At 38.9% G+C, this 26,755-nt stretch overlaps 1 protein-coding gene across 1 annotated transcript in view; it reads right to left on the reverse strand.

Moving 5' to 3' along the window:
• Positions 1 to 19,505: 19,505 nt before the first annotated feature.
• Positions 19,506 to 26,755, reverse strand: part of LOC124795140 (aldehyde dehydrogenase 1A1-like) — a 99,749-nt gene continuing 92,499 nt past the window's right edge. Inside the window, exons 9-12 of the mRNA XM_047259018.1 lie at positions 22,059 to 22,223; positions 21,537 to 21,694; positions 19,725 to 19,799; positions 19,506 to 19,644 (exon numbers count right to left, since the gene is read on the reverse strand). Coding sequence (XP_047114974.1) covers positions 19,575 to 19,644; positions 19,725 to 19,799; positions 21,537 to 21,694; positions 22,059 to 22,223 — 468 coding nt within the window. The 3' untranslated portion in view covers positions 19,506 to 19,574. The remainder of the gene's footprint in view (positions 19,645 to 19,724; positions 19,800 to 21,536; positions 21,695 to 22,058; positions 22,224 to 26,755) is intronic.

Consider the following 26,755-nt stretch of genomic DNA (forward strand, 5'->3'; position numbering starts at 1 on the left):
CGAGTCTGTGCTGTTGCCGCACAACGCTTAAGTTCGGCCTGCACTTCACAAAGTGAAAGCTGTCACATTTCGCTGACGCGTTCCTGCTACCAACAACCTCACTCGCAGTTCGTGTGAAATCATTAGATTATAAGTGAAATGGTGAGTCAGATTGGAGGAACTTTGGCTAAACATTTTGCGACAGTAAAGTAAATATTATTACTTATTGAAGTAGCTATTTTTGACTTTCATAATCTGGGAAGCTAAAGGAGATTTCCTATTAGGATTAATGTTTAGCAAATTGATAGGAATTTAAATTGATGTGGGACCGTCAATATTTTTAGAAAATTATAATTATGTTAAATTATCATCTGATATTTACTGTGTTATCAAAGAATTGTCAGAAGAAGGTGATAGCAAAGAAAAAGCAATGAAAGAAGTTATGATAGTTTAATAGGTACCAGCACCGAAATAAGAAAAGATATTTTAGGTAAAATGGAAAATAGGCAGGACAGAAGAGATGGAAGAAATAGCAAGAAGGCACAATGATAATATGAAGCTAGAATTAGCCAGTAACAATGAAATAAAAACAGAGATGAGATACACTTTATTAGCTAATAGTAGACTCAAAGATAACGACTGAAATGAAGGAGGAAATAACTAAGGTACGGTAATTGAATAATTAGACATTCATATTAAGCAATCCTGGTTAGAAAAAGAACCATCAGAAGACAAATAGAAAAATGTACTTGATAGCTCTCGGAAAAAATAGACAATAACACAACAGGTTTGAATGCACACATTTAGGAGTCTAAATCAGAAAAACAGCTTATGAATCAAAAGACAGATAAATTAGCTGAAGAGCTTAGTAATTTTAAAGTTATGTCTAGTGAAATTCTTGAACAGAGCGTTGAAAGAGTAAGCGGAGATTTAACTGATTCTTTAGAAAAATTAAGGTCTGATAGTGTCAAAATATATGAAGAGGAATTTAAAAACGAAACAGTAGAGCAACCAAAGTTCAAGTAGAAAACGTTAAAGTACAGAGAGATAGTGAGCAGATGCATCTTGATAATACAAGAAGTGCAGTGTAAAACTCTGTATGTGTCCCAAAGCAAATAGGTGGCTATGGTAATCCTATGACTTCTAGAGAAGTAAATCAAACTAATCTTTGTATGATATGATATTGCAGTGTCTCTCATAGTCCGAATTACAATGCAAAGTTCCTTTTGACGAGCAATCCTTTGAATCCAGTAATGTTATGACAAAAAAATTTCCAAACTTTCAAATGTGGGACTGGGCTACACTCAACTGTACTTTATGAAAATTTGAATCTGCTTTTCCATCCTGTTGGGATAAGACCAGAAATATTCAATTTGTTATATGATTTTTAGGGGGAGAAGTCTTGGAACAGCTAGTGTTGCACCAGGACAAGTTTATTAGCTGGCAGGAATTTTGTAGAGTACCGGTATTTAAAGTAAAACATTGCCCACAGTGGAGCAGCAGAAACTGTTCATGGAGTTAACATATCTGAGTCCATATGGAAAAAGATGAGGAGGATATATGAAGTACTTCAAATGGCATATGAATAAAGTTAAACTACTAGACAGACCCACTGATGAGATGTTCAAGTGAGGGAAAATATGTTAGAGAAAGAATTCAGAAAAGTAGTGGAGATATTAACCTGTCTCAAACAGTTGAGTAGATTAGATAAAGAAAAATAAAGTGAGTGAGCCACCAGATATAGATAAGATGCCAAAATGGAAATGGGAATCTAGAAGGGAAGCAGAGATGAAACAACTATGACAATATTCGACAGTCATGGGAATTGCAATCAAAATAACTATAGTCATCAAATACACTGTCACTGAAACTCTCTTTTCAATCCACATCCCACAGGAACAGTGATTATCAAAAACGTGGGAAATGACAATGGTCCCACAGGAGGGGACAGACATGGAGACCAATAAGGAGTAGCAGTAGACCCAAAAAAAAAGTAATAAAAACATTAATCAAAGAAAGAAGGTTTAAGGAAGAACCATTATACTAAAAATAATTTCGACAAGAAGCTGAATATACAAATCTGGTAGTGGTAGGAAAGATGGGGAATCAAATTGTGAACTTCGTTGTGGATTTGGGTAGTGAATCAGTGCGTTGTGCATGGAGTTTTGTTGGGCAAGTAGGAAAATACCCTACATTTTCTGTGATGATGTACATATTGTTGGTAAAACTGGTTGTAGGGGAAAGCCTATAAAAGAGGGGGTTTTGATAACATTTTAGATTGGAAATGTATAATTTAAATGTTTCTATACTGCTGGGATTAGACTGGTTGGAAATACATCAAGTGTTAGTAGATTTTGACAATAAAATGTTAGTTCTGCCTTACCTAAACCCAGTAATAGTTCTGCCTTACCGAAACCAAGTAATTGAGGCCTCGTTTACCAAAAATAGTCAGAACAAAGAATCACAACAAACCAGTTAATTATTTGTGCCAGTGCTAGTAAAATAGGTTTTTGAGGTAAGAACAGCATTAATGAGGACAAAATAGTAGAAGGCAGGGAGGTCAAAAATCAAATTTTGGAAGAAGTCCAAGCTAGTAAGAGAGTAAGAGGCAATGAGGAGGAGGAATTACTGAGTATTCTAGTACATCACAAGAAGGTATTTTGAAATTAACCGGGAACTATACAAAGTTCTGAATGTAAGTTAAAATTAAGAAGGATAAACATTTCTTCATTAAACTTTATCTTCTGACTGTTATTTAAAGGAGTTGGCCAAGCCAGAGATTAGGGAAATGCTTAACCTATATGTTAGTGAGAGATCATCAAGTCTATATAACAACCCTTTCCTCATAGTCAAGCAACCTTGTGGAGATGTGCATCTGGCACTTGACATCCATATATCAGTAATATATCAATAATCATGTTCATGAGGACACTGAACCAATCATTAGGTTCCAGATGGTTGCAGAAGATATTACTATATGGGGACAATGTCCTAATTATCTCACAAATGTCGTCTGAGCATAGGGAGTTACTAAAGGCAGTATTACACATTTTTAGAGAAAGGTATCACAGTAAAGTTGAGTAGATCTTCTTTCAATGTTCAGGTGGTTAAGTAATTGGGGCCTATTGCAAATGCTGAAGGTGTAAGACCTGACCCAAGTAAAATAGTGGCCACTGCAAAATGTCCATCTCCACAGGATAAGAATCAATTAAAGTCACTTTTTAGTATGGTGGGAATTGATAGGTGATACCTTCTTGGATTCGGCACAGTTAACACTGATACATTACACTTATTAAAGCAAAAGGCTAAGTGGCAGTGGGATAAAGGGGAGAGTGAATTTTTGACGACATAAAAAGTGAACTGATGAATGCCGACTTATTATTCATCCTAAAATGGATGAATTCTATAAAATTTCTTGAGATGCTTCACTCTGTGGTAGTGCTTGCAAAATCTTTCAAGTGATTTTGAGAATGATGAAGGTACCACCAAAGTACTGAAATTGCCAGCCCAGTTTTGGGGAAATACAGACTAAATTATGCTGTTACTCAGAAGTTTTGGGGTTGAAAAGATTCCAATGTCTGTTGGCAGTATGTAAAACAGATGTATATTCAGACCAAAACTTCCTCTCCTTTCTTCCTTTCTAATGAACAGCAAAATGTGGCATGAATGAGTGAATAGATGAGTATTATTCCTTCAGGAATCTGAGCAAGATCCGTTTGATTACTTGTGTCACAGTCCATAGCTGAATGGTCAGCATGGTAGAACACCATGCTAGGGTCCTGGATTCACTTCAATGCCAGGTCGAAGATTTTCTGCACTCAGAGACTAAGGGTTGTGTTGTCTTCATCGTCATTTCACCCTCATTGACACACAAGTTATCAAAAAGACTGTTTGTGATGACTCCAGACACGTCTTTGCTTGTCATTGGAACTCAGTTCAAGGTGGGACTCATCATTGAAGATAATTCTACTCTAGTCAATGAGGTTCCAGGATGAAGCTGTGTCTAGAGATGCCCAGATAGCAGTGGGATGCCAAACTGATTGTTGTCCACCATATGGCCCAACAACCATGAGTAATGGACTGGGGCATCATTTCATTTCATAGCAGGACCCCTTTGGGTGTCATCCACAGCACCCTTACAGCACAGTAGTACATCAATGATACCCCTTGCACTGTTTTGTTGCACATCATAGCCAGCCATCCTGGCCTTACATTTAACCACGATAATGGGTTTCCACATACAGTGAGAGTTTCTACCACTTGTCTTCATGCTTGACAAAGTCTGCCTTGGCCAGCAATGTTGCCATATCTCTCCTCAGTTGAGAATGTTTGGAGCATTGTGGGCAGGCCCTCCAACAGCTTATGATTTTGATGATCTAACACACCAGTTGGACAAAACTTGGCATGATACCCCTCAGGAGCACATGCAACAACTCTATCAATCAATGCCAATCCTAATAACTGCTTGCATAATGGCCAGACATGGAACAGTGCATTATTGACTTGCTCAGTTTGTGAAGATCTTTCATCTACATCTACATTTACATAGATACTCTACAAACCACCATACGGTGTGTAGTGAAGGGTACCCTGTACCACTACTTATCATTTCCTTTCCTGTTCCATTCACAAATAGAGCAAGCGAAGAACAACTGTCTATATGTCACTGTAAGAGCCTTAATTTCTCGTATCTTATTTTCATGGTTCTTACATGTGATGTATGTTGGCGGCAGCAGAATCATCTGGCAGTCACCTTCAAATGCTGGTCCTCTAAATTTTCTCAACAGTGTTTCTCAAAAAGAACATCACCTTACCTCCTGGGATTCCCATTCGAGTTCCTGAGGCATCTCTATAACACTTCAAACCTACCAGTAACAAATCTAAAGGCCTGCCTCTGAATTGTTTCAATGTCTTCCTTCAATCCAACCTGGTACTGATCCCAAACACTCAAGCAGTACTCAAGAATAGCTTGCACCAGTGGCCTATATGCTGTCTCTTTTACAGGTTAATCAAAATGGTTCAAATGGTTCTGAGCACTATGGGACTCAACTGCTGAGGTCATTAGTCCCCTAGAACTTAGAACTAGTTAAACCTAACTAACCTAAGGACATCACAAACATCCATGCCCGAGGCAGGATTCGAACCTGCGACCGTAGCGGTCTTGCGGTTCCAGACTGCAGCGCCTTTAACCGCACGGCCACTTCGGCCGGATACAGGTGAATCACTCTTTCCTAAAATTCTAGCAATAAATCAAAGTCAACCATTCACCTGCCCTACCACAGTCCTCACATGCTCATTCCATTTCATATCATTTTGCAATCTTATGCCCAGATATTTAAACAACTTGACTGCATCAAGCAGGACATTAGTAATTCTGTAACCAAACATCACAGGTTTGTTATTCCTAATCATCTGAATTAACTTACATTTTTCCACCTTTACGGCTAACTGCCATTCATCACACCAACTAGAAATTTTGTGTAAATTGTCTTGTATCTTCCTACAGTCACTCAACTTTGACACCTTACCATAAACCACAGCATCACCACGAAGCAGCCACAGATTGCTGATTACCCTGTCTGATAAATCATTTATGTATATAGAGAACAACAACAGTCCTGTCACACTGGCCTGGAGCACTCATGAAAGTACCCTTGTCTCTGATGAACATTCACTGTAAAGGACAACATACTGGGTTCTATTACTGAAGAAATCTTTGAGCCACACACTTTTCTGTGAACTTATTCCATATGCTTGTACCTTTGTTAACAGCCTGCAATAGTGCACCATGTTCAACGCTTTCCAGACATCTAGAAATATGGAATCAGCCTGTTGCCCTTCATCCATAGTTCACAATATATCCTGTGAGAAACGGGCAAGCTGAGTTTTCATGAGCGATGCTTTCTAAAACCATGCTCATTCTTGGATATAAGCTTCTCAGTCTCAAGAAAGTTTAATGTATTTGAATTGAGAATATGTTCAAGGATTAGGCAACAAACCAAAAGTAGGGATATTAGTCTGTAATTTTGTAATTTCAACTTTCTTATATAGTGGAGACACCTGCTCTTTTTCCAGTCACTTGGAACTTTGTTCCGAGTGAGAGATTCATGATAAATGCAGGATAGGTAAAGGGCCAATGCTACTGAGTACTCTTTGCAAAACCAAATTGGGACTCCATCTGGACCTGGTGATTTCCTTGCCTTAAAATCTTTCAGTTGTTCTCTATGCCAGGGTTGCTTATTACTAAGTGATCCATGTGGGAGTCTGTCCAGTGGTCAAATGATGAGATGTTTGAATGATTCTCCTGTGTGAATGATTTCTTGAATGCAAAATTTAAAACTTCAGCTTTCATTTTGCTGTCTTCATCTGCCTCCCAAACAGTTCAACAAGTGACTGAATGGAAGCCTTAGACCAGCTTAGCAATTTTACTTAGGACCAGATGATTTGCTAAGGTCTGATTGGTAGTTGTTGTATACTTTGCACACGGATCTTTTCTCAGAAGCACAAATCTCTATTAACCTTTGCTTGTCGTCATTTGTGCAACCCCGTTGAACTGAGAGTGCAAACGGCCTCTGCTTCCTCAGCATTCTCCAAATTTTGTTATTAAACTGTGATGGATCTTTTCCATCCTTTATCCACTTACTAGGCACATAACTCTCCAGACACCAATTTTCAGTTTGCATAAACTTTGCCCATAATTCCTCTACATCCATCTTACTGGAACTAAGTGATTTCAGTTCACTTTCTAAGTGAGATGCTGACAACTGCTTATCTGCTCTATCTAGCAGAAACACTCTCCTAACCTTCTTGACTGATTTATTAACTTTTGTAATCATAGTTGCTATAATGACATTATGATCGCTAATCCCTATTTTATACTGAAACTGTCGATAAGTCCAGCCTACTTGTAACTATAAGGTCTAAGATACTTCCATTGTGACTGGGCTGCTGGGCTAGCTGCTTAAGACAGTTTTCAGAAAACATGTTCAAAAGTATTTCACCGTCTGTCTGTCTGTACCTCCTGCAGTATAGCCAGGCAGTGTAGCTGTGCGGTCAGAGGCATCTTGTCACAGTCTGCGCGGCAGCCCCCCCCCCCCCCCCCCCCCCCTGTTGCAGATTCGAGTACTCCCTTGGGCATAGGTGTGTGTGTCATCCTTAGCGTACGTTAGTTTAAGTTAGATTAAATAGTGTGCAAGCTTAGGGACCGATGACCTCAACAGTTTGATCACATAAGACCTTACCCCAAATTTCCAATGAACCCACAAACATCCCAGTCTATACTCAATAGATTAAAGTCACCTTCAGCTAGTTTTGTATTATATGGATATTTGCATGCTACCGACAATCGACTTTCTACATCTACATCTACATCTATACTCCGCGAGCCACCTTACGGTGTGTGGCGGAGGGTACTTATTGTACCACTATCTGATCCCCCCTTCCCTGTTCCATTCACGAATTGTGCGTGGGAAGAACGACTGCTTGTAAGTCTCCGTATTTGCTCTAATTTCTCGGATCTTTTCGTTGTGATCATTACGCGAGATATATGTGGGCGGTAGTAATATGTTGCCCATCTCTTCCCGGAATGTGCTCTCTCGTAATTTCGATAATAAACCTCTCCGTATTGCGTAACGCCTTTCTTGAAGTGTCCGCCACTGGAGCTTGTTCAGTATCTCCGTAACGCTCTCGCGCTGACTAAATGTCCCCATGACGAATCGCGCTGCTTTTCGCTGGATCATGTCTATCTCTTCTATTAATCCAACCTGGTAAGGGTCCCATACTGATGAGCAATACTCAAGAATCGGACGAACAAGCGTTTTGTAAGCTACTTCTTTCGTCGATGAGTCACATTTTCTTAGAATTCTTCCTATGAATCTCAACCTGGCGCCTGCTTTTCCCACTATTTGTTTTATGTGATCATTCCACTTCAGATCGCTCCGGATAGTAACTCCTAAGTATTTTACGGTCGTTACCGCTTCCAATGATTTACCACCTATGGCATAATCGTACTGGAATGGATTTCTGCCCCTATGTATGCGCATTATATTACATTTATCTACGTTTAGGGAAAGCTGCCAGCTGTCGCACCATGCATTAATCCTCTGCAGGTCCTCCTGGAGTACGTACGAGTCTTCTGATGTTGCTACTTTCTTGTAGACAACCGTGTCATCTGCAAATAGCCTCACGGAGCTACCGATGTTGTCAACTAAGTCATTTATGTATATTGTAAACAATAAAGGTCCTATCACGCTTCCCTGCGGTACTCCCGAAATTACCTCTACATCTGCAGATTTTGAACCGTTAAGAATGACATGTTGTGTTCTTTCTTCTAGGAAATCCTGAATCCAATCACAAACCTGGTCCGATATTCCGTAAGCTCGTATTTTTTCACTAAACGTAAGTGCGGAACCGTATCAAATGCCTTCCTGAAGTCCAGGAATACGGCATCAATCTGCTCGCCAGTGTCTACGGCACTGTGAATTTCTTGGGCAAATAGGGCGAGCTGAGTTTCACATGATCTCTGTTTGCGGAATCCATGTTGGTTATGATGAAGGAGATTTGTATTATCTAAGAACGTCATAATACGAGAACACAAAACATGTTCCATTATTCTACAACAGATTGACGTAAGCGAAATAGGCCTATAATTATTCGCATCTGATTTATGACCCTTCTTGAAAATGGGAACGACCTGCACTTTCTTCCAGTCGCTAGGTACTTTACGTTCTTCCAGCGATCTACGATAAATTGCTGACAGAAAGGGGGCAAGTTCTTTAGCATAATCACTGTAGAATCTTAAGGGTATCTCGTCTGGTCCGGATGCTTTTCCGCTACTAAGTGATAGCAGTTGTTTTTCAATTCCGATATCGTTTATTTCAATATTTTCCATTTTGGCGTCCGTGCGACGGCTGAAGTCAGGGACCGTGTTACGATTTTCCGCAGTGAAACAGTTTCGGAACACTGAATTCAGTATTTCTGCCTTTCTTCGGTCGTCCTCTGTTTCGGTGCCATCGTGGTCAACGAGTGACTGAATAGGGGATTTAGATCCGCTTACCGATTTTACATATGACCAAAACTTTTTAGGGTTCTTGTTTAGATTGTTTGCCAATGTTTTATGTTCGAATTCGTTGAATGCTTCTCTCATTGCTCTCTTTACGCTCTTTTTCGCTTCGTTCAGCTTTTCCTTATCAGCTATGATTCGACTACTCTTAAACCTATGATGAAGCTTTCTTTGTTTCCGTAGTACCTTTCGTACATGATTGTTATACCACGGTGGATCTTTCCCCTCGCTTTGGACCTTAGTCGGTACGAACTTATCTAAGGCGTACTGGACGATGTTCCTGAATTTTTTCCATTTTTGTTCCACATCCTCTTCCTCAGAAATGAACGTTTGATGGTGGTCACTCAGATATTCTGCGATTTGTGCCCTATCACTCTTGTTAAGCAAATATATTTTCCTTCGTTTCTTGGCATTTCTTATTACACTTGTAGTCATTGATGCAACCACTGACTTATGATCACTGATACCCTCTTCTACATTCACGGAGTCGAAAAGTTCCGGTCTATTTGTTGCTATGAGGTCTAAAACGTTAGCTTCACGAGTTGGTTCTCTAACTATCTGCTCGAAGTAATTCTCGGACAAGGCAGTCAGGATAATGTCACAAGAGTCTCTGTCCCTGGCTCCAGTTCTGATTGTGTGACTATCCCATTCTATACCTGGTAGATTGAAGTCTCCCCCTATTACAATAGTATGATCACGAAACTTCTTCACGACGTTCTGCAGGTTCTCTCTGAGGCGCTCAACTACTACGGTTGCTGATGCAGGTGGTCTATAGAAGCACCCGACTATCATATCTGACCCACCTTTGATACTTAACTTAACCCAGATTATTTCACATTCGCATTCGCTAATAACTTCACTGGATATTATTGAATTCTTTACTGCTATAAATACTCCTCCACCATTGGCGTTTATCCTATCCTTGCGGTATATATTCCATTCTGTGTCTAGGATTTCGTCACTGTTCACTTCCGGTTTTAACCAACTTTCCGTTCCTAATACTATATGCGCACTATTTCCTTCAATAAGAGATACTAATTCAGGAACCTTGCCCTGGATACTCCTGCAGTTTACCAATATTACGTTGACTTTTCCTGTTTTTGGTCTCTGAGGACGGACGTTCTTTATCAACGATGATAATGTCCTCTCTGGTAAGCCGTCAGGTATTTTATCGTTTCGCCCAAGGGGGGGTCCCTCTAACCTAAAAAACCCCCGTGTGCACGCCACACGTACTCTGCTACCCTAGTAGCTGCTTCCAGTGTGTAGTGCACGCCTGACCTGTCTAGGGGGGCCCTACAGTTCTCCACCCAATAACGGAGGTCGATGAATTTGCAACCATTATAGTCGCAGAGTCGTCTGAGCCTCTGGTTTAGACCCTCCACACGGCTCCAAACCAGAGGACCGTGATCGACTCTGGGCACTATGCTGCAGATATTAAGCTCAGCTTGCACTCCGCGTGCGATGCTGGTTGTCTTCACCAAATCAGCCAGCCGCCGGAAGGAACCAAGGATGGCCTCAGAACCCAAGCAGCAGGCGTCATTCGTTCCGACATGTGCTACTATCTGCAGCCGGTCACACCCAGTGCGTTCAATAGCTGCCGGAAGGGCCTCCTCCACATTATGGACGAGACCCCCCGGCAAGCACACCGAGTGCACACTGGCATTCTTCCCCGACCTACCCGCTATTTTCCTAAGGGGCTCCATAACCCGCCTAACGTTGGAGCTCCCTATAACTAATAGGCCCGCCCTCTGTGACTGTCGGGACCTTGCCGGAGAATCGGCCACTGGCCCAACAGGCGAGGCATCCTGTGGTGGCTCGGAAACGATGTCATCACCACTAGGAAGCACCCCGTACCTGTTGGAAAGGGGTAAGGCAGCTGCCACGCGGCCAGATCCCACCTTCGCCTTTCGGCCAGGCACGCGTGAGCCCACCACTGTCCGCCATTCACCCTGGAGTGATGGCTGACCGGTAAGATGCTCACTGCCGGAAGACGCAGCGACATCAGGGGTTCCATGTGATTCCAAGGCCACCGAAGTAGGCATAGGTCTCACCACAGTTGCCCCAACGCCACTACGAGCCGACGCCTGCGCCTCAAGCTCGATGAGCCTAACAGACAAAGCCTCCACCTGCCCCCGAAGAGTGGCCAATTCTCCTTGCGTCCGCTCACAACAACCACAGTCCCTACACATGACTATGTTTACCCTACTCTATACGGTGACAAATTCCCAAGATAATCTTCTGATGAGCTACTCTGATAATCAAGAAACACTCACTGAAATACGAGACGCGAAAACTACGCTAGGTTTTCCCAGAAAAACTATTTAAAAGCTAAGCGCAGCAAATAAGTACAAAAACGCTTTGTACAAACAGTACTCGCTGCTGCTGGTGCTCTCGCTCTGGCTGTCACAAGACAACTGCTGATTCAAGTGACTAGTGGCTAACGGCCGCGAAACAAACAAAAGACGGTTTTAGGGCGCTTTCTGTTCTAAACGATCAAGAAAACACTAAGAAATCTAACACGAAAACTACGTAAAGTTTTATCAAGAACTGTTAGTTACTATGCAGAGCAGATAAACACAAATAGAATCCCTTCCTTAGTGGAAGGTCGTAAACAAAATGCAAAATAAACGCTTTATACAAACAGTACTCGCTGCTGCTGGTGCTCTCGCTCTGGCTGTCACAAGACAACTGCTGATTCAAGTGACTAGTGGCTAACGGCCGCGAAACAAACAAAAGACGGTTTTAGGGCGCTTTCTGTTCTAAACGATCAAGAAAACACTAAGAAATCTAACACGAAAACTACGTAAAGTTTTATCAAGAACTGTTAGTTACTATGCAGAGCAGATAAACACAAATAGAATCCCTTCCTTAGTGGAAGGTCGTAAACAAAATGCAAAATAAACACTTTATACAAACAGTACTCGCTGCTGCTGACTTTCTTTGAATGACTTTAGAGCTGTCACAGAGGAATCTGGTGGTGAGTAAAAGCACACAACAATTAATTTGGTTTCACGTACACCTGCCATATGCAACCAGATAACTTCAGTGTTACACTCAACTTTGACCTCAATAGACACAATATTTTTGTCAGCTACAATGAACACTCCTCCTCCTATGGCCTCTAATCCATCTTTCCTCTACATGTTCCATGACTCACTAAATATCTCAGAGCTTTCCACCTCAGATTTCAGCCAGATCTCAGACCCACGAATAATTTGAGTGAAAGGCAGCCAGGTCTCAGACCCAAGAATAATTTAAGTGCAAGAACTTTCCTGGAGGGCAGTATATTCAGGAATTTTATTATGAATACTTTGACAGTTTCCTGATAAAATTTTGACCGTCAAAGTCTCTTTATTCTGAATGCCCTCCAACTTCCCTTGCTGCATGTCGACCGGCAAATGTTCATCAGAGCATCTCAAACTATTGTCTAGCCTAATGAGCAATAAGCTACAAGGGCTTCTTCTCTGTTTGGAAAATGTATGGAGTGCTGAAAAATAGACAACTAGTGTCTATCAGAGCACCACATCACCAGATACATACAAAACATTAAACTCTTATCATCTTATTCATCCTCCAGAACTATTGTTGGGAAAAGCAGGAGTTGTTACGTAAAACATTGAGACAAGTCGATTTTGTAACAATCAGCACATAAAAGTGAGTGCTTGTGAATTAATATTGAAAAATAGTTCACTTTTAACTGTAACCATATATAGATCCCCACTGACAAATTGTGAACCATTTATGAGGAATCTGGGTTTCTATCTACGCTATCTGGCAGACAGCAGCAAGCAGTCTGTGATGACGTCAGTGTAGATTTTCTTAAGAATTTTGATAGGAAAAATGATCTGGAAATCTTATTTGGATCCTACAATTTGATCTCAGTAATTAACTTTCCAACATGGGTGGATAAAGACAGTAGTACTCTAATTTATAATGTTTTCTTTGGTGAAGTTCAAAGCAAGAAAATAACCGTTTACCCAGGAATAACAAATTACAAGCAGCAGGTATTTTCTGTGATTTGTCAAAGGCATTTGATTGTGTGAACCACAACATCCTTTTAAGTAAATTAGAATTCTATGGTGTCACGGGCAGTGCTGCAAAATGGTTCAAGTCATACCTCACTAATAGGAAACAAAGGGTGTCAGTGCAAGGGACTAGTGAATTAAGTCATCATTCATCATCAGAATGGGAAGAAATTACATGTGGTGACCCACAGGGATCCATCTTAGGGCCATTGCTTTTTCTTGTGTACATTAATGATCTCTCATCAGTTACACTGCCAGAAGCAGAGTTCGTTTTGTTTGCAGATGACACAAGTATTGCAATAAATAGTATTTCAAGTGTAGTTCTGGAAAGATCTGCCAATGATATTTTCATGGATATTAATAAATGGTTTAAAGCAAACTCACTGACATTAAACTTCGAAAAGACTCACTATATGCAATTCAGAACCTGTAAGAGGTTTCCACCCAGCATATGCATAAAATACGAAGAAGAGCAGATAGAAGAGGTTGACAGTCTTAAATTCCTGGGATTACAACTTGATTAGCGCACCACAGAACTGCAGAAATGCCTTAACAAATCTGTATTTGCAATTCGAGTGTTAGCAGACATAGCCGACATAAAAATGAAAAAGCTTGCATACTTTGCCTAATTTCATTCCATAATGTCATATGGTATAATATTTTGGGGTAACTCTTCAAGTCAAACAAAAGTTTTCAGAGTCCAAAAGCATGTAATACGTATTACTTGTGGAGTAAATTCACGGACGTCCTGTAGAAACCTCTTCAAAGAACTGGGTATACTAACTAATGTCTCTCAGTATATTTACTCATTAATGAAATTTGTCCTAAATAATATATCTCTTTTTCCAACAAACAGCTCAGTTCATACATACAATACCAGGAACAAAAATGATCTGCACAAGGACTTAAAAGCACTTACTTTAGTTCAAAAAGGGGTCCACTACTCAGGAACACTCATCTTCAATAATTTGCCAGTAAACATAAAAAATTTAGTTACAAATAAAGATCAGTTTAAAAGGAGCCTGAAAGACTTACTAGTGGCCAACTCCTTCTACTCCATTGACGAATTTTTTAATAGAAACAGATGATGTATTGTATATATTCATACTATCAGTATTGTTATTACAGCTTAAAAAAAAAAAAAAAAAAAAAAAAGACGTGTTCCACATCCACGAGGATCTCCTCAGCACGGATCTAAGGACCGAAAGCTAATCTAATCAAAATACTCTCTCTCATCATACTGCACCATTAGTCAGGAAAAATAAGGCAGTGGCTTGCAGTACTGATAATCTTCTATGGAAATCACTTAGATTAATTAGCTGCAAGACAAATGTTTTTAAGAGTAATTTACACAAGATGAATGGAATGAAATTTATTATGAACCAAATGCTAACATAAAATTTAATCTGTTCCATGATAAATTCCTATCATTATTTGAAAATAATTTTCTGTGTAAGTTAACCAGAATGGACATTAAACAGTCATGCAAAAAACCATGAATCACTCAAGGGGAATGAAAGAATCTTGTGTCAGAAAAAGGGAAATGTAAATGATTAATGGAAAATCTCATATGAGATGTGAAACAAATACTAACAAAGAGATAGAGGGGCTGGCCAGTACTTACCTCAGCTCAGTACAGCCGATAGATACACATAAAACACATAAAACAGAACCGAAAATTTACGTTCCTAGCTTTCAGAACAAATGGTCCTTCATCGGGGAGGAGAGAGGGGAAAGAAAAGGAAGAAGGGAAAGGAGATTCAGTTACTCACAACCCAAGTTATGAAGCAACAGGGAAAGGAAAATAGGGAGGGTAGCAAGGATGGAGGCATTGTTGTCAGAGGGAAGCCAAAGATATTCTACTGTAAGTACTGTGCCAGCTTCAAACCAAAGAGGATGCATACAGAAGTAAAGAGGTATATAGTATAAAGATAAACACAACTATGTAGGATGAAAAGATGCGTGAATGGCTAAAGAGGAAAGGGAAAGAGGAGAAGACTGAAGAGTAAATGGGATTGAGGTTGTTTAACGTAGGTTCAGTCCAGGGGGATGCCGGGATGAAAGGATGTGTTGGAGTGCAAGTTCCCATCTCCGCAGTTCAGAGGGTCTGGTGTTGGGTGGGAGAAGCCAAATGGCACATACGGTGTAGCAGGTTCCTAGGTCCCTAGAATAATGCTGGAGGGCATGCTCCGCTACTGGGTATTGGGCATCTCCTAGGCGGACAGTTCGTCTGTGTCCGTTCATGCGCTCAGCCAGTTTAGTTGTTGTCATGCCGATGTAAAAGGCTGTGCAGTGCAGGCATGTCAGTTGATAAATGACATGTGCAATTTCACACGTGGCCCTGCCTTGAATTGTGTATGTTTTACCAGTAGCGGGGCTGGAGTAGGTGGTTGTGGGGGGATGCATGGGGCAGGTTTCGCAGCGGGGTCGGTTACAGGGGTAGGAACCGCTGGGTGGAGAAGGTAGTCTGGGAATATTGTAGGGTTTAACAAGGATGTTATGGAGGTTAGGGGGGCGACGAAAGGCCACTCTGGGTGGTGTGGGGAGAATTTTGTCAAGGGATGATCTCATTTCAGGGGTTGACTTGAGAAAGTCATATCCCTGGCGGAGTACTTTGTTGATGGTTTCGAGGCCAGGATGATATTGGGTGACAAGGGGGATGCTTCTGTGTGGTCTGGGGGTAGGAACATTGTTGTTGGATGGGGAGGAATCTATTGCTCGGGAAATCTGTTTGTGGACAAGGTCTGCGGGATAGTTGCGGGAGAGGAAAGCATTGGTCAGGTTATGGGTGTAATTGTTGAGGGATTCGTCACTGGAGCAGATACGTTTGCCACGAATACCTAGGCTGTAGGGAAGGGAGTGTTTGATGTGGAAAGGATGGCAGCCATCAAAGTGAAGGTACTGTTGTTTGTTTGTAGGTTTGATATGGACAGAGGTGTGGATGTGAGCTTCAACAAGATGAAGGTCAACATCCAGGAAGGTGGCTTGGGTTTTGGAGAAGGACCAGGTGAAATTCAGATTCGAAAAGGAGTTGAGGTTATGGAGGAAATTAAGGAGTGTTTCTTCACCATGAGTCCAGACCACAAAGATGTCATCTATAAACCTATACCAGGCCACCTGTTGTGTCTTCAGGAAAGCCTCCTCCATGTGGCCCATAAAGAGGTTGGCATAGGACGGAGCCATCCTGGTTCCCATGGCCGTTCCCCTGATTTGTTTGTAGGTCTGGCCTTCAAAAGTGAAGTAATTATGGGTGAGGATGAAGTTGGTTAGTGTGATAAGGAACGAGGTTTTTGGAAGATCTACAGGCGGGAGTTGGGAGAGGTAGTGCTCAAGGGCAGAGAGACCATGGGTATGTGGGATGTTTGTGTAAAGGGATGTAAGATCTATGGTGACAAGAAAGGTTTCAGGTGGGAGAGGAGTGGGAATGGATTTGAGGCGTTCTAGGAAGTGGTTTGTGTCTTTGATGTAGGATGTGAGTCTGCGGGTGATAGGTTGGAGGTGCTGGTCTACCAGAGCTGAGATACGTTCGGTTGGGGCTTTGAAGCCTGCTACAATGGGACGGCCAGGATGGTTCTCTTTGTGGATTTTGGGTAATAGGTAGAAGGTAGGGGTACGTGGCTCAGGTTGAGTGAGTAAGTCTATGGAAGCCATTGTGAGACCTTGTGAGGGACCTTGGATTTTTAGGATTTTTTGCAGCTCAGTCTGGATGGAGGGAATGGGATCCTGGGTAACAGCTTTGTAGGTTGAGGTGTCGGAGAGTTGACGCAGTCCTTCTGCCACATACTCCACACAGTCAAGTACGACAGTTGTGGAGCCTTTATCTGCCTCCATCCTTGCTACCCTCCCTATTTTCCTTTCCCTGTTGCTTCATAACTTGGGTTGTGAGTAACTGAATCTCCTTTCCCTTCTTCCTTTTCTTTCCCCTCTCTCCTCCCCGATGAAGGACCATTTGTTCTGAAAGCTAGGAACGTAAATTTTCGGTTCTGTTTTATGTGTTTTATGTGTATCTATCGGCTGTACTGAGCTGAGGTAAGTACTGGCCAGCCCCTCTATCTCTTTGTTAGTATTTGTTTAAAAAGGGAAATGTGTTAGTTGGCAAGAACAAGCAGAAATCCAGCAGTAGTTGCACACTAGAAAGCTAGTCAAAATTACTAAGGAAAGTTACTAAAAACTCAAAGAACATGCACATAATGTCAGAAATCAATAATTCCAACAACAGACTTAAAAGGCTGTATTTAAATGTAGTGAAATGAGAGACAGGACAATAGCCACAGAACAGGATAACATCACTACTGAACTGTATGGAAGGGCTATAAATGATGAGTCACAGGTAACATACAGATTTAATATTCATTTTATTAAACATAGTCGAAAGTATTAGGACAAATAGTTCAAGAAAAAAATCCCAGCAGTACAATGAAAAATCAAATCTCATAAAATTCATTCACATGAATGTATCACCAAATTCTCCTTCTGAAATTAAGAAAATGATAGATTCTGTGAAAAAGAGCTCATCTGGTTATGATGGTGTTTCCAACACAGTACTAAAGACTTGTTCCCAAATAATAAGCTGTGTCTTATCTGAAATATGTAATCCTTCACTAACTCAAGGCTTCTTTGCCGAGAAGCTGAAATATGCCATTGTTAAAACTGCCTTTAAGAAAGATGATAGGAGAGTATTGTCAATAAATACTGACCTGTTTCAGTGCTGATATCATTTTCCAAAATTTTTGAGACTGTGATGTGTTCTAGAATACCATCTCACTTGAGCAACAAATCACAGTTCAGATTACATAAGAGTTTCACTACTGATAATGGAATTTAAATGTTCACTTACCAAATTTTACTAGTATTAAATAACATGATAGTGCCAGTTGGTATTTTCCATGACTTATCTAAGGCATTTGACTGGGTGAATCACAATATCCTCCTAGATGAATTGAACTTTTACGGGATTGATGGTATAGCCTGGATAATGTCTTATTTACCTAAAATAATGCAGAAAGTTGTACTTAGTAATTCAACCACTGTAGACAGAGGATATTGTTCTGTCTGGGGAGAAATCCCCTACACTCATTCTTATGTCCACTATTGTCCCTCACATATGGGGATCAGCAAGGCTCAGTCTTAGGTACTCTGTTGTTCCTCATATATGTAAATGATCTTCTGTCTAATAGACAATCAACAGAATTAGTTCTTTTTTCATATGATATTAGTATTATAAACAATCCAATCATACATACAACAGTAGAAGAAATGGTAAACTATGTTCTTAAAAGTATCATTGACTTGTTTTCTGTGAATAGTCTCATCCTCCATTATAAAAATGCATGACATATTCAGTTCTATGCACCTAGGAGTACTATATCAATGATAAGTGTAAAACATAGTGAGAAAGTAATAAATAGGGTAAAACTTCAGAATTCTTAGATTTCCATGATAAAAGCTTAAACTGGAAAAAGCGTCTTTGGAACTCCTAAAACAGCTTAGGTCAGCCACATTTGTGTTTAGAATCATTAAAAATCTTGGGGAGAGGCAGGTCAGTAATTTGGTATATTTTCATTCAATGATTGTTTATGGAATAATGTTCTGGGGTAACTCATATTTAAGAAATAAAATGGTTATTGCTCGAAAACATACTGTAAGGATAATATATGGTGCTCACCCACCATCATCTTGCGGACATCTGTTTAAGGTGTTGGGTTTTCTAATTACTGCTTCACAGAATAGTTATTCCTTCATTAGTTTGTTGTAAATAATCCATTCCAGTTCATAAGAAACAATTATGCACATAACTACAATGCCAGAAGGAAAAATAACATTCATTACTCCACATTTAGATTGTCTTTAATGTAAAAAGGGGTACACAATACCACAACTAAAATTTTCAGTAGCTTACTCAGTGCTATATGACATCTGACAGATAGCAAACTAAAATTTGAAAACAAACTGAAAAAGTTGCTACTTTACAATCCATCCCACTACATGAAAGGATTTCTATTATTGTAAAGTGTAAAAGGTGGTGGATATTACTCAGTTGCATCTGTATATTTAATAATAATAATAATAATAATAATAAATTACTTTATAAATGATCAGTATTTAGCCGTTTTTGTAAATTAATTTGTGACATGAAAGTAAAATAACTCATTCCAAATAATTATAATTTACTGTGCAAATGATCCATGGAACATGAAATTAACTAAGTGATAACATATCTTGTATTATTTACTGCAGTTTCAATGGGCGAACATATACCACAGTCTTTTTCATTGTTAATTTTTACTACGTCATCTTTCTTCTTCACCAGGCTTATCAGTGTCTCCTGTACGTATATACAATTGCCATCATTTGTTTAAACTGAACTACAAAAGTTGGATGCTAGTTATAGTTTTACTGTCAAAAGGTGCATAAAGGGGTTAAATAAGAAGAAGGTGATGTACTTTGAAAAAATAGTTTTTACTTCCATATTGCTCATTATAAAATTCTTATTTGATTGCTGTAACATCTTATGATTTTTTTGGAAGTTTCACAAACACTGTCTTTACCTCTAGATATTCATGCAGTGTTTCTTCTCCCCTGAAAAACATTAGTGAAATTAATAAAAAGTAGTTTTACTAAGTACTTCATTTTAGTTGTTAACCTGTATATTTACTTACAGTTCCTTGCCAATTCCTGACTGCTTGTAGCCACCAAACGGTGCTTGTGGTGAAAAGGCATTGTAGCAATTGATCCTTAAAAAATAAACCATCAGTTATTGAAGCGAAATTAACTACATTGTCAAGTGATGAAAATATGTAGTGTAGTATAACACATATTACTTTCCTGATAAATTTCTTATTGTTTTTATACACTACTCTGAGTGAGCAGTAATGATATCTCAAGGAAGTAATGTCTCTAACATTAATCAATGATTTTAAGAATAGTTTGTGGAGTTCAGTTTTAAGCAAAGATGGAAACATGTTAGTAAATCATCTCTTTAAGACTACCACAGCCAGCTCTTTTAAACTTTTTTTTTTAGTCATCAGTCTTCTGACTGGTCTGATGCAGCCAGCCAGAATTCCCCTTTTGTGCCAAGCTCTTCATCTCAGCGTAGTGCCTACGCTCTACATTCTCACTTATTAGATGCATTCCAATATCTGTCTTCTCCTAACACAAGCTCTCCTTCAGGTTCCCAGGAGAGCTTCTGTAACGTATGGAAGGTAGGAGACGAGGTACTGGCAGAAGTGAAGCTGTGAGGACAGGGTGTGAGTCGTGCTTGGATGGTGCAGATGGTGGAGCACTTGCCCGCGAAAGGCAAAGGTCCCGAGTTTGAGTCTCGGTCCAGCACACAGTTTTAATTTGCCAGGAACTTTCATATCAGTGCACACTCCACTGCGGAGTGAAAATCTCAATATGATCCTTCTGCAGACGTCTTAAATGTGAAATTCAAAACTTCAGCTTTCCTTTTTCTGTCTCTATTGCCATACCAAACTGGTCAATGAGTGACTGCATAGAAGCCTTTGACCTGCTTGGAGATCTTATGTAGGACCAGAATTTTCTCAGGTTCTCATCTATATTTTTTGCTAACACATGACAGTGATATATATTATAACATTGCATTCCATTTTTATTTAGAAAGTTTTAGTGAATGTTTTACATGGTTTTAGCCATTCTATCCTCGTGTCAATCTCATTCAATGAACATCTTATAAACATGACTTTCATGCAAACAAACTAGCACTACAATGGACTCCCATTTTTATTGTGATGTACTGATTCTATATAAATTGGCCTTCAGCTCAGTTTTGAATTGTATAAAATACCAATTGAATTAAAGACATGTTGCCACTATCTAGCTCAATTGCAAGCACAATAATTATGTCACAAGCCTTCATTTCAAAGGCAAATACCTCAGCTGAAGGTGAGCAGTGAGTGGCAGACAACATGAAGGAGAGACTGCCAAACATTGTGCTGCCCAAGCCGCAATATCGTTTCCATTTAAAATAATTTTGCTGCAGTAACACTGATGTGAGCCACACTGGAATTTGGACCAATCTGTGTGTTTGGATTATATGTTTTTATTTGAGCTACCAGTGAAAATAATAAAGAAAATACAGCAGAAGTGCATAATTTTGTCGTAGGGTTAGTCAGTTATATGTTTCATTATTTAATTAACAAAACAGCCTAGATCAAGTTTTATTAACTGTTTATAGTAGTTTTGGCCAAATTCGGCTGTCCCCAGATTTAACACAAAAATAGAGGACTGTTACTATCACCACTGTCAGCTGGTGTGTTTCATAACCACCCAATAAATTTAAAAAATACAGATCATTAGGAAGATCTCATTACAGTATCATAATGACTTTTTTAGCACAATGGGACAACTAAGAGTCACACAAAACTAACTCACCAAATCAACATCATTATTGTTGACAACAATAGCATTGATTTATATCTTTAGCAGCTATTGGTGGTAAGAGTAAGACTTACCAGACATTGCCAGCTTCCAGAGCATTAGCATACATCAGAGCATTATTAATATTTTTAGTCACAATTCCAGATGCTAGCCCATAAGTAGTATTGTTAGCTCTTTCAATGGCTTCTTCCAGAGTTTTGAATTTTATAATACTTTGTACTGGTCCGAATATCTGAAATATTTTTTGTGCAGTATTTAAATCATATTTTAAAATTTTAAAAGAGTATTGCAATTTTTTTACATTTGAGTAAGTTTTTCACAAACAGATATGAACATATGTATAACTTTATCTAGAAAATAAGAGAAAGATATGAAAATCAGACATAAGACATTTATTATTTGTTGTTAAACTTTCTGTAGTGTCGTAAACATTCATGTGTTACCACCATTTATCAAAACCTATACATTATTTACACAGAAACAGGAAAATTTGGTAATCATAGACAGACTTCTACATGAAAAACTTAACCTTTCTGAGTAGTCCACAGATAGGCAAGTTTCAGCTACTAAAAAGGGTAATGTTATGATGTTCTTACCTCCTCTTTTGCAATTTTCATGTCATCAGTAACATTTGAGAAAACTGTTGGCTTGATAAAGTAGCCAGTTCTACCTATACGTTCTCCACCACATTCAAGACGGGCTCCTTGTTCCTTTCCTGCTTTAATGTAGCCCAGAACCTTATTCATCATCTTTTCATTAATCTGAAAATAATTTTCTTTTTTAGATACATAATATAGCACCTACTCTGCTAAAAAGTTCATTACACCTGCATTTTGTTTTTAGGTTCCATGTTACTATTTATGATAATTCTTCTGGAGTTTTTCAAAATACACCACATTTTATTGAAACATACCTACAAGTATTACACTTGATAATGATACAAGTTATGTATAAAGAAGCTACAAAGATATTCAGTCAGATCTTGACACAACTTCAATGTTGTGCAAATACCAGCAACTCGCCTCAAATATTCAGAACTGTGAAATTGTGCCCTTCACAAATTTATTTTAAAAAGTAGTGTCCTATGACTATAGTATTAATTAGTTTAAGTGTGTCAGCTCATACAAACACTGGAGTGTAACAATCTGTATGGATATGGAATGTAACGATCACAACGGCTCAGATGTGGGTAAAGCAGGTGGCAGTCTTCAGTTCCGTGCTAGAATACTTGGGTAAATCCAGTCAAAGTTGACAACAGAGATTGCATACAAAACACTTGTGTGACCTATTCTAGAACACTGCTCAAGTGTGTGTGACTTGTACCATTTAGGAGTAACAGGACAGGGTAGTACTGAACTAAGGGGAGGGGTAGAGTGGACAGCCCCCCCCCCTCCCCCTCCCTCTCATTGGGCCTGGTCCTGCAGGGGCGGGAACCTTCAATTCTTGAGTGCCTCGAGATTAAGAGCCACCTCACTCCCCCCCCCCCCTCCTCTGCCATTCCCCCCATTCTCCCCCACCCCCCACTCCCCACCCCCACCCACAACCACACTGTATTTAATCAAATCCCAAAGAAGGCCAGATGCAGTTTTGAATTCATGGCCCCATACACATGCAAAATTTGAACATAGGTACCTACTATCAGAACATGGCAATTGCCAGTGGACATGTTCAGAGTTTTTGTAAAATGCTGCATGAAACTTAAAACTGTAGAATGATAACCACTTGTCTGCTAACTGCAATTATTCTACATGAGATGTTTCTTGCCACCTTTGCCTGATCTTCAGAGGTGTACTACAAGTGCAGTTTAAAAATATGTGTGTAAGTGCAGTGAAGAGCTTACCAGTGATTTATTAATTTCTTAACCTTCTCAAAGGTTATCTATAATTATTATAGAGTTTATTTTATCAATATGGTAAGTAAACTAGAAGAACTAGAGTGGAGTCATCTAGATTTAAGCAATGGTTTTATCAGCTGTGGACATCAAGATCAAAACTAGAGTCATCTAGACCTCATATGCCAGAACTACAAACAGAAAAGTGTTTTGAAACATTTTTGTCTGCTGAACACACCTGATATCGCATAAATGGTTATCTAGTTATAGTTGTATTGTGAATACTGGAAGGACGTGTTAAGTGAAGTGAGGATGTACAAGTATGAAAGCAAAAATATTTCTTGAGACAGTGGTCCATTACTTTAAGATTGCCTTTCCCCTTAAAAGACTAGTAACTCATAATTCAAATAAATCAGTTTATAGGGCATAGATTACAAAGGGAATAATCAGCTCCTGTTCTACAAAAAGGAAACAGTATGTGGAAAGCAAAGGAACAGATGATCCCAGTTTTCATTCTTTTATAAAAAATACAAAAAGATACTTAGGAGAGTTATAAGTAGGCTAAGAAAACAGCAAATAATCATTATATAAAAAAAATTATAAGAAAATAAGAAAGGCAACATCGAATGTCTTTAGAAGCACCCTTGGATCAAGAAGTATTAAAGAATTAAATAATTTAATACACAATGCAACTAAAATATCAGATGCAAAGGAGATAAGTAAAACTTTTAACAAACATTTCTCAAGTATTGTGTCTAATCTTGTATCACAGAGTACTTCACCTGCACTGTCTTTTCCCACACCAGTAACTCAAGATCAAATGCTGAATAAGTAGCAGCTCATTTTCATATAGACTGGTGCCAAATCTGATAATTTGTTAAAAAATTTTACTCTAGAAATTATAATTCCACTTTGTGATTTAATTAACAGTTCCATAATGACAGGCTGTTTACCAGATGTCTTTAAAACTGCTAAAGTTATCCTCTGTTTAACAAGGGATACATAAATGATATCAACAATAATCAACCAAACTCTATTCTTTCTGCCATATCAAAGATCCTAGAAAAAGTAATATATTCCCATATAATTTCATTCTTTGAAAAATATTGCCAACTCATAGAATATAAGTTTGGTTTTCATAGGAATAGGTCAATTAATGAAACTTTATTTTCTTTTGCAGGTGAAGTTCTAAGTGCTTTCAATGACAAACATTCTGTCTCTTGTCTTTTTATAGATGTGACTAACGCCTTTAACATAGTCAATCACTCTCCACTTATTGGAAAACTAGAATGTCATGTCAACACAGGCACTTGCAATATGTGGTTTCAGTCATGCCTCAGTAACAGAAGGCAGGTGGTTGAATTTTCAAACAAAGACAGCATTAGAGTTCTATCCAACAAAACTATGATCAGGTGTGGTTCCCCTCAAGGTTCAGTCCTAGGACCTTTACTTTTCCTGCCTTGGAATCTGCCTAATGCCTTACCTGTATTGTTTACAGATGACACAAATCTCCTTTTTCATAATCTGTCTCTCCAGGTTGTTAAGGAACTAATAACAGATTCTATGAACAGACTAATTTTTTGGGTACAAAAAAACAAGCTACCATTAAATAAAAGCAAAACTGCCTTCTAAAATCACCCTACCTACATGGAACTCATACTACTTGACAATGAAACAATAGAACAAATCAATGAGATCAAAATTCTTGGTGTGTGGCTGGACAATAACTTACAGTGAAATATTCACAGAGGAAAGCTACTAAACAAACTGAGTAGTCTGTGCTATGGTTTTCATATTCTTAGTCAGTCCTGTGATATCTCCACCCTAAAACCAGTTTATTTTACATTAGTACACTCCGTTCTCTCATATGATATCCAGTTGTGGGGGTCAGTGTTTGGAAAATTTTTCTGATGAAAAAAAAAAAGAAAAAAAGAACCTTGAAGATAACAAAACAGGTGTCTCCAGATACCTCCTCTAAGCTAATTTTCAGGGAACTGAAAATACTGTCTGTTCCCTGCATTTATGTACTACAAACTGTATGTATTACAAACTTTGCATTTGTTTTGGACTAATAAGTCTATACATGATCATAATACTTGTACTAGTGCAGGCATTCACCTAAATAGTCACAGATGGCCAAAAGTTTGCTTGGTGTCAGAAATATGGGCAGTGTGCTTTACAATAAGATACTGCCATCAATTAAGGAAAATATAAATGCATTTAGGAATAACATAAAAAATCTTACTTAAGCACTTTTTTTTATTCTGTTGATGAATATCTACAATTGTATTTGACGTAAGAAATTCTGGTACTCTTAGTCTACAGAGTGGCTGTACTGTAGTATGTATAAGTTTATTGTATATAACTGATGTGAATTCTGCTGTTATGTTTCTGTGTATTATTTTTTATTTTTGCTATTGTTTATGTGCAGCTGACTAAGTTTCTTAACTGTGATATGATTTGATGAGCTGTGCTGTGCTCAGTGATTAGTGTATTATCACACATAAACTAATCTGTTCAGCAATATTGTATAATTTATGGCTTAAAAATTGTATCACATATCATAAAGTGAAGTTTTGTTCTAAAAATTTCAAGTTTGTCCAGTACCCTTGTATATCTTGTACATGCAGGATTCGATGGACTAAATAAATAATAATCAGCACATTCTTGATAGTGGCTTTGATGTGAAACATAAACAATAGATCCAAACAAGAGGGAAATCATGTGATGATTTCATTTGTAGTAGGGACAATATACCTATTAAAGAGCAGAAATGACGGCATTCAGTTTGAACTTTTTTTTAAGCCACAATATTGATCACAAATATTCATTTATTCATTTACTGGTTTCGATCATACCAATTATCTTGAGATTAATCTAAATACAGAAATGTGCATATGTTATAAAAAGTTCATAATGGTAAACTACAAATTTAATAAGCAGTGTTATAATATACACAGACTGGAAGCTTAGCAAACATACCTCTCTTCCTGAAGTTAACAGAGAAAATATTTAAAGTATGTAGCCTTAAGTGGCATTGTCACATAGAGTAAAATCACAATAAAATACACACATCAAAAAACGTTTTGCAATTACCTCAGCTCTGAGAACTCCGGAACCTGTACAGAAAATTGAAATAGAGTTCAACACAAACATCATTTCTGCCCTTTTTATTGCTCATGAAAACCACAAGTTGCATGTTGTACCACCATACAGCGAGACCTTCAGAGGTGGTGGTCCTGATTGCTGCACACACCGGTACCTCTTATGCCCAGTAGCATGTCGTCTTGCATTGATGCGTGCCCATATTCATTGTGGCGTACTATGCACAAGTTCATCAAGGCACTGTTGGTCCAGATTGTCCCACTCCTCAATAGTGATTTGGTGTAGATTCCTCAGAGTGGTTGGTGGGTCACATCATCCACAAACAGCCCTTTTCAGTCTATCCCAGGCATGTTCAAT

Source organism: Schistocerca piceifrons, chromosome 4, assembly GCF_021461385.2.
Source record: "Schistocerca piceifrons isolate TAMUIC-IGC-003096 chromosome 4, iqSchPice1.1, whole genome shotgun sequence".
In the NCBI taxonomy this organism is placed as follows: Eukaryota; Metazoa; Arthropoda; class Insecta; order Orthoptera; family Acrididae; genus Schistocerca; species Schistocerca piceifrons.